The sequence below is a fragment of the Panicum virgatum genome, chromosome 7K (assembly GCF_016808335.1).
Source record: "Panicum virgatum strain AP13 chromosome 7K, P.virgatum_v5, whole genome shotgun sequence".
Taxonomy (NCBI): Eukaryota; Viridiplantae; Streptophyta; class Magnoliopsida; order Poales; family Poaceae; genus Panicum; species Panicum virgatum.
Window position 1 is genome coordinate 17,443,291 of NC_053142.1, and position 9,201 is coordinate 17,452,491.

At 41.4% G+C, this 9,201-nt stretch overlaps 1 protein-coding gene across 6 annotated transcripts; it reads right to left on the minus strand.

Moving 5' to 3' along the window:
* Positions 1 to 854: 854 nt before the first annotated feature.
* LOC120640204 (GDT1-like protein 2, chloroplastic) lies at positions 855 to 6,750 on the minus strand. Of its 6 annotated transcripts, none has more exons than XR_005661755.1 (12): positions 6,488 to 6,750; positions 5,422 to 5,578; positions 5,157 to 5,331; positions 4,599 to 4,646; positions 3,533 to 3,629; positions 3,184 to 3,344; positions 2,937 to 3,002; positions 2,773 to 2,823; positions 2,579 to 2,683; positions 1,704 to 1,824; positions 1,440 to 1,522; positions 855 to 1,348 (listed from the first exon to the last, which is right to left on the minus strand). XR_005661755.1 is itself a non-coding variant. In XM_039916067.1 (10 exons), the coding sequence occupies exons 1-10, from the start codon at positions 6,615 to 6,617 to the stop codon at positions 1,759 to 1,761; spliced, it is 1,041 nt and encodes a 346-aa protein (XP_039772001.1). In that variant the 5' UTR covers positions 6,618 to 6,750; the 3' UTR covers positions 1,544 to 1,758. The 6 variants fall into 6 exon arrangements, 2 of the variants coding, with proteins under 2 accessions (XP_039772001.1, XP_039772000.1); XR_005661754.1 differs by having other exon boundaries at positions 1,440 to 1,531; XR_005661753.1 differs by having other exon boundaries at positions 1,440 to 1,538.
* Between the last annotated feature and the right edge of the window lie 2,451 nt (positions 6,751 to 9,201).

The following is a 9,201-nucleotide window of genomic DNA, read 5'->3' on the forward strand; positions in this document are numbered from 1 at the left end:
GCACGCACACTCACTCGTATGAATATGAGCATGCAACCCTGCCCCTATGAGCACCTCCGATAGACTTAACTGGAAGATGCATAAGAACGACGAAATCACCACAAATGCCTCGCTGTCGACGGACACGTCGCCTACCACTGAAAGAACCCTTAATTTTCCACCAACCAACTTGTGGCATCATATTTGAGCCCTCATCGTCTTTCTCAAATCGAGTTTGGGTCTTTAGCATTGGGGTTTCATTGAAAACAATAGGCTCAAAGGAAGGTCACTAGCAGTAGACTTGAGCTATGGTGGTAATGGACGAGAGGGTAGGGAGGCAAGGTGGCGATGACGCTACTGGCCTAGATAGTGGAGGACAACGCTGGATCATAGAAAGTGCTGGTAGAATACAACGACAGACACAACAATTGTATTGGGCCATGAATGAAGAGAGAGAGGAGGAGGTGATCATATCATGTATAAGTTCTCTTTCGCGATATTAAGGTAGAAAACACACGCAAATCACTTGAGGTGCATGGAGCGGTTGTAAAAGTCGGATGGTGAGAGCGTTAGAAGTATTCCAATCTTGTATAGGCAGACTTTGCTAAAAGATTCCCTCCATGCATCTAATCAGATGGGTCGATGAATTGACGGTGACACAAATGAGTAGATTAAACCAAGTCAAGTAGGATTATAGGGGCATGTTGGTTCATTGTTTCATTAATGATAATCCAAAAGAATTAACTCTAATCTCTTGTAATAGAAACAAGATCATATGTAAAAAGAGTAGTTCTACAATGGAATAGGCTTAGACATATCAATATCGAATGTTTTCAAGTAATGATGGACTAGCAAGGATGTTTCAACCAAACTCATAGTGCAATACTGCAATTCCCACAAGAATTTGATCCGACAATCCAATCGATCCCTTGTCATGTTGGGTTAGGCTGTGCGTGTACAATTAACAAGCTTTGAGCATAAGTGATCTTGTAGTTTTAAGATGAATCATGGAAACGAAATGAGGATCGAGGCGAAATTCCGGAGATCTCCATGTGACATGTACAAAATAATTTGCCATTTCTTCTTTGATCGATGCAGAGGTGGCGCATTCTTTTGCGAGTTTCTGACCGAAGAGCAAAAAGACCAGGTTGCGGCGTGGATGAGCAGTGAAAACGGGAGAAGGAACGTGATCCTTTTCAAGACTTTATGTAAATCATTGGCGTTAGTTGCCTATCTTTAGCTTTACAGGCCTCCGTTTGGCTTTCTGTCCTTGTCTTCTCTCCGTGTAGTACTTCTCTTGTTGAGGTTTGGCGAAGGCTGCGTCGTCCTCTGCACCTCTCTGTTCGTTGCCGTAGATGGCATCCCTAGCCTGTGTATGTGCCGAAGCTTTATAGCTTTCTATAAAAGCAGGATGTCTCTAGTTCAAAAAAAAAACCCTAGTGCTTAATTTTGTACATTACCTTCTTTGAGTTTTTTTTTAACACAGTTCCTTCTGAAATTTCCTTTTGTAATCGTCTCCCATAAAGGAATAATAAGCACATGGCTGACAAAACTGAAAGCTAGATTCAAAGACCAAAGTAATAATTCCAATTAAACAGATGTAATTAAATCATCGCATGGTAACGTGTTTCAATTGCCCCTATATTATGGTACGTTTTCCAGTCTGATAGAAATGTACGCACATTGAAATAATCTCATGGAAAGGATAACACCTATCTACATACCACGCCTGCCAACAAGCCGACTTGGTTTTCCCTAGTCACAGATTCTTCAGATGGGTTAGAATACACCAAATAGAGTTGCTGCAGCAAAGAGCAAAAATAATACTCCTCCTAGCAGGCCAACCTGCAAAAATGTATTTCCAGGAGTCATAATCTTTTGACGAACTCTCAAAAGGACATGCTGAACAAGCTGACAACAATAGGGTAAAGTATTCATAATGAGACAAGAATAAGTGACTAAAACAAACGGTATGTTCTCCAACAGAAGCCTGTCAGAGAGAGCTCTAACTCCGATAATTCTTGGAGCTCAAGTGGGGTGGACTGGGAGTGTTTGTGTGAGAACCTTGCTCCTATGTTAGTATAAAACCACATCCTTAAACCATTCTAATAGCTCACAAGCTCTAGTGCAAGAACCAATTTTTTCCTTGGACCCGCTACTGCAAGAATCCATGAGCTGGAGATCTTTCAAACAGCCCCTTAAGAAACTGCTGCTTTAAAACCCAATCTGTTCTTTGTATTGTTTAAGTAAACAGTTTGGGCAGATCTGGAGCATAATGGCCACACATACACAATTTTACCCCAGCTGCTTTCTTTCATAGACAGCCTCATGTCCACACATCACATCCAGAACGAGCTAACTATTGTTCACAGTAAATTTCTGTGATGAAAAAAGATTCTCACACAATAATTTCAAGTTTCATTTTTTAATTTGATATTTCTGTAGGCCTAGAACTTACAATTCACTTTGAGTTCATGAGAATGCCAGCACCAAATTATTTGGGTCCAGACGCTTTTGAGTTTACAAACATGCTGATAAATTACTAATAATAGTTAAACAGCAGATACAAATATGACCGAACAACATTTAGTTGTCTTACCAGCTTCTCGGATAGGTAGTTGGCCAGGAATCCTCCCCCAAGAATAGCAAGGACAGTTGCAATCAAGTGTCCAGCTATGGCTCCACTAGCAACGCCCAAAGGAGACTACAAAAAAAAAGGCATTTGGTCAATGCTTAAACCAGCTAAACCAAATAATTCACAAGTAAATACTGTAAAACAACTTGCAAACACACCTGTGCAGCACCCAAAGCAATTGTAGCCAGCATAGACCGATCTCCCCACTCCTACAGGTGCAGAACATTTAGGAAACAATAAGATGGTTATTTGACAGGATTTAAGCACAAAGCTCCCAAATATTCTTGACAAACAATTTCACAGTCAATGAGAAACAACTTACCGCAAGGAAAACAAGACTGAAGGACTTCCAAAGGACCTCAAGAGGGCTGGTGAGCTTCTTAGAAACCTGTAATGAAGTAGAAGAACTTTCAGTAAAGGACATAGAAAAGGCTGGAAACTTCTTTCAGTATTTCAATTTTGTCAGGAAGACATACTTGCACCGGCTTTCAGGTAATAAGTGTACAATCAAAGAATTGTAGTTTTTCACAAGAATTCTGAACATAAACAATAGTATGGACAAGGACAACCTTTTCTTTGACAAGCTCCTCAGCCTCAGCCAGTTCCCCACTCTCAGAGTTTCCCTCAATGTTCCCATTGGCACTATCAGGAAGTGCCAATGCATCTTTTATTGACTTAAAACCAAAGAATGCCAGCAGAACAACTGCAGCATACTCTCCTATCGGTAATGCTGAAGGCAAACCATGGTTTCACAATTATGTTGTTAAGCATAATGGAACAAACATACCACACTAAATACAATTGGAGAAAGAATGACAAATTGTACATCACAAATTACAATGCATAGTACCATAAAAGCGTGAGCATTTCTTTCCAAAACATAATGGATTGTTTAGTAAAGTAAGTAATTATACTAACTTGTTTGAAACTGTGTTGGTACAGACTGGAAAACCCGTCCAATTATAACACTCACAATAGTCATCAGGGAAAGGGCAGCCGTTGACCCAAGTAAAACCTGCTCATAAAATTCACAGAATGATATAAATGCTCAAACATTTGCAGAAAAAACTACATATTGTGCTATAGAAAAAAAAGGCAAGTCAATATCATGTATAGGAAAATATTTGAATACACATTACTCCTAAACCATGAAATCACTTCTACGAAACAACAACCCTCATATATATGCCAGTAAGAATTTTGTAGTACTAAGTTACGGAAAATATGCGTATTTATCATAAGTCCAGTAACGGCTTCAACTCAAAAACTAATATGCATTGCAAAATTTCAGACACATGTATTCATTTGTACTGGCCTTGTTACACCTACATTCTTCATCAACAGGCTACTTCCACCTGAGCTCAGACTGTTTCCATGCCATCACTGGCCATGTTTAAAAGGAAGCCATGCTATAAGATGGTGCTATAATCTATACTCTAGCCAGTGGCCAGTGGAACACACTAAACATGTGAGTGATGTCCAATCTAACAGGATTGCAACACCATTAAGAGAATGTTGTGATCACTTGGTTCTTATTCCTTCTAGTGCAGGCAAATGGAACAGTTTGATGATGCCTGAATTATAGTTGAAACTAGTCTTTTTAGCTCTTTGGATTCCAGAAGGATCTAGGATATGTTTATCATTTACATGGAGATCTCTGCTCAACTGATCAAGTCATCAAGCAGTTAGCCCTGCTAATCTTGCAATAGTTCTGGGCTTTAGTCCATTAAAAGATTCCAATAAAGGATAAAACAGTCTTTTGCCTACGTGTATATAAAATGGAAAGGTGGCATATATGCAAGAGCCACTGCTTATGGCTAGCAGTTTTTATTATTAAATGGCAGGTACTTTGGAGTGAGATATACACATATTTCTATATCAAAGTAAAAAAAAAAGTGATATCTAGAGATGAGTAAAACGAAAAAAATCAAATAGTTAAACAATAAAGTGAGACAGACACTAAATTTACAGGTTCACAACTTACCAATGCTTTTTGATATTGCATTGCGAGTAGTGCGGCAATGAAAAATGTCTGCGATGACAGAAATGTCAACCCAATAAAATTCCTTTGGCCTACTTAAAAGTGCTTTAAACATATAACATGATCTCCCAATGGAAGAAAAGTAAACATATGATATCTGCTGAGCTTACAAAAGAGAGCATTGCAGAACAACTGAACAACATGTAGCTAGAACTGATAGCAATGAAAAGACAAAATAAGAACTCCAATACATGTAAGATTGAAACTACATTATAGTAGGCAATTCACTACTGAGGAGATGCAAGTCCCATCTTATTGAGCTGACAATAAGTCCTCAATTATCGAAATATAATAACTGTAGTTAAGCTGCATGCTGGTAACCTTAATGTACAATTAGAAACTCAAAGTATGTTGTGAATGTTTCTGTTACACTACAAATAAGTTTTAGGAAATGGTGGAGTATGTCTTATGTTACTGGAAAGAAGATGAACAGACATGTTGCAGTGTATCTGGAAGCTCAAGATCAGAGGGAGGGAGGGAGAGAGGTCACTTGAAATGTACCTTATCTCCAATCTCAGATACAAAAATCAGTGTAAATGCTGCCGTGAAACCTGATTTTGCCAGCATAGATACAACTGCAGATGGTTGTCCTTTAAAGAAAAAACCAGCTGCCAGGGCGCAGAGAAGTAGCGCGGCACCAATAGATTGGAAACTAGATCCTGAAAGTGGTTTTGTTCTGTGATGCATTGTCAAAGATAGAAGAAGTTCAGTGTACAAGACGCTGGCATGAAAATCGTGGGAAAAGAAGGGGAGGACTAGTACTCACGGTTTATTGGAATCTCTGGTAGCAGAATTATCCAAATGTTCTCCATGGCTATTTGCTCCATCTTCTTCATAGCTCCCAGCACCAATATTTACATTGGACATTTGCACCCTAACGTCATGTCTTATTGGTTTCATCCATGGTAACAACCTATATTTTACTGTTAAAAATAAAAATACCGAATACGTAATCAAAATCACATGTAGCCTGAGCAAGATTGAAGAAGACACCTAAAGAAACAAGGGAAGCCTTTTGTCAATATAGGAACGTGTAGGCAGTATTATGAATCGAAGGGCCGATTTTGCGGCTACAATTCTGTTTTCTGGAATTTAATTAGTTTTGTAAATCCTTAGTAACTTCAATAAGACTTTCTATTATGGATCCAGAAAGGATGCTTTCACTTACTGCTACATCAAGAATCAAGAAGTAGGAAAGAAAGGTTTGCTTTCTAAGAGGTCACCGTGATGACAAATTGAACCTGAGGCTCCTTCGGCAGAAATACAATTTTGGTGTGCATACCATGTAAAGTTTCTGTTCTTAAAAAAAACATGATCAACTTGATAAAACCGTTTCACAAAAGGAACGTATAAAATGTTGTTGATTTGCCAACAGTGAATATATTGCATTCCAATCTGTGCTACTAATCATGTGCAAAACAAAGGCAGTGACATCAGCTTAAAAGTAACAGGGCTGTAAAGATCTTCTTAGGTTATACGGGTAGGATGGATAATTTGGCGGATTCATTTCCACAAGACTCTTGAAAGGTTGTGCTCCAACAAGGCACTGCTACAAATAAAGGATCTGCAGCACTAGCGTTCAGTATTCTTAACGGCTGCCGTAATTTTCCTGACTCGCGCGCTATACCTCGAACATTTCAATTCAATATTACACGCTCCGCCTGGAATTGGTCTGTCCGGATACAATTTGAATCGCTTAAGGTCGTCTCAGGTCAAAATGGAGGTCCAGAGAGGCAGAGACATGAACCCGTCACACCCATGGAGGCAGCCGTTGATCTAGCCTAGAGGTCAAACGGCCGAATCGAAACACACAGAATCCAAAAGGCGCGTACCAAACCTGGCCGTGTCCGCCTTGTGCTCGGGCTCGGCGGCGACGCGGCAGGAGCCCCTCGCTGCCTGCGGGCGCGCCGTGGCTCCGCCGGGCCACCGCGCGGCAGTAGCCACCGCCACTGCCACCACCATCCCCGTAGACGCTCGGCGCCGCTGGGCTGCCGTCCGCCGGCGTAGCTGGGGAGCTGGGTGGGGTGGGGGAGAGGAGGAGCGGAGACCGGAGAGAGCACTCGAGGAGTCGAGGTCTCAAGAGTGGATAGCCGCAGCTGTGTTTTTTTTGTTCCTTCCGTTTCGTGCGCTTTGTCGTCGTCGACACGGACGGGAAGGTTCATCTGGGCTCTAGTTTGCGAGCTGGGCCAGGCCCTGGAGGGGAGCTTCGTCGGGGCCCAAAACTCTGCCCTGCCATTTGGATTTTTCTCCATTTTTATATTTAACATTTTTCGTTTATTTAAAAAAATCACCTCGAACCAGTTTTGCAAATGTATATCTGTATAGCAGGCTTAGAGCATCTCCAAGAGTATCATATTTCTCTTCTTTATTTTTATTTTTTTTAAAAGACAATAAAACACTTTCTAATAGTTCTCCATCCTAATTCCCTATCTTCTAACAATTAGCAAATTAGATTCCCTTGTGCGTAAAAATATGCACGCCTCCGTCGCTCCCCATCGCCCCTCCCTCACGACTTTTTTCTGGCGCCTTCTTCTTCCTCACGCCATCATTCCTTCGCGCCATGGGTCCAGTTTAATTCTTTTGGTTTTTCTCACGTTCTAGGATTTAGGGTTTAGTTTCTGTAGCCGCCGCCGCCGCCGTTGGCCTACCCGCCATGGACTGCTGTAACACCCGGTTTATAAAAAAACATAAACTGAGCAATCATATACATGCCAGGATCAAGTCACACGTATATACAACAGAATGAACAGTATATCATAGCACATATCACGTAAAAAGGCATAATAAAGCGAATACGAATGTTATTTATTACATTAATGACAAAAAATGTCTGATACAGCGGAAGCGAAGTACAAAATACGGTAAAAGCTCTCCGAAGCTGAGCAGGGCGCCACAGGGACGTCGACTGGGAGACGAACACCTAGAAGTCCTCATAGTCCTGGTAGCGCTGGACGAACTCCCTCGTGTCGGCAGGAACTGAGCAGCAGTAGCGTAGCCAAGAGGAAAAGTAGAGAAGAGGCAAGAGTGAGTACACAACTTGTACTCAACAAGTATAACACAAACTATGAGGCTCTAAGGTTGGCTGACTCAACTGCATTAGCTTTTAAGTCTTGGCAAAATTTTATTAAAGCTATTTACTACGAGTTGATGAATTACCATTAACCCAGTTACATAGTAATTAGTCAAATTTAATCATGATACTACTGAGAACCAAACCGAAACCAAGATACCAAGGTAACCCCGAGAGGCACCTCCCTCGTCGGAAGGAGACAACCCCACTAATCAAAAGGAGGATCTGGGCCGCTCATAACCGTGAGCACAGCTAGTATACCAGTTTTACACTCTGCAGATGTTGCACATCTTTATCCACAAGTCGTGAGCTACGCCAGTTGTTCATCACACTTCCTTAGGTGAGATGACTAGCGACTCACTACGAGGCCATTACAAAGAATCTCGTTGGTAAGGCGTAACCGCGAAGAGTTAGATCGGCGACGATGGGTCCCACCTCCGGGGGTACAAGCACAGGAGCGCAATCCAAGCACAGACCAAGCCGGAGGAGCAGGGACCATTGAAGCTTACTACTCTTGCCCCACAGGTAAGTTACTCCAAATCAAAAAGACCTAATTAGTAAGCCAAGTCTATCCCATTCTAGCCTTGTGGTAGCGCTGTTGTCCCAGGTTGTCGCTCTATGAACCGGTCCTTATGGAGAGTGGCCAACCAAGCACTAAGCACCGTGCTGGCCCCCTAAACCATGTTTCTACAAAAACCATCTTTTAATGAGACGTGAGCCACTCATCCACACAGAGGGCCACTCTCAGAATTAAGTTCAAGTAAACCATTAATCAAATTAATTAAAAAGGACCAGAATGTGTTATAGCGCAGCAACCTAGCACAACTAATAAAAATGCAACCCAAAGGATATATATAAAGGATATAAAGTGGCTAGGAAGGTCCTTATAGGCATACAGTATTAAAATACAGTATGAAATTATATTTAAAAGTGATAGGTTGTTCATGTTATACTTGCCTTCCTCGTACTGCTCCTGCTGCTGCTCAAAGTGCTCGGAAGACGGCTGATCCGGGTACTGGTACTGGGGCTCCTCAGATGGATCAATGTCTACTCACGAACACATGGCCAAAACAATGCACAATAATAAGCATACAAGCAAACACTAATAAAAACTAAAAAATAGTACATCAATACATAAAAACAGCACATAAAACTAGTCCAAAATTATTCTACGTGTTACAACGATCGCGTGGACATAAAGAACGCCTAAAACGGAGCTAAAACGCTTAATCTAGGGCAAAAACAAGGTTCGGGGGCTTATTTGTGATAAAAACAGGGTTCCAGGGACTTTTCTGCTAAAACCGAGGGCCTAGACTTAATTAACCATTAAATCTAAGGGCTAGCATGGAAAAGACCAGGTGCTGGACGGCGGGTTCAATTTTAAAGAAGCTCAGGGGGTCAAACGCTAAAAACAGGACCTCTGCGTAATTATTTTTGAAAGGCGGTGGACTGCGGGTTGAATCTACTAAAATGCAG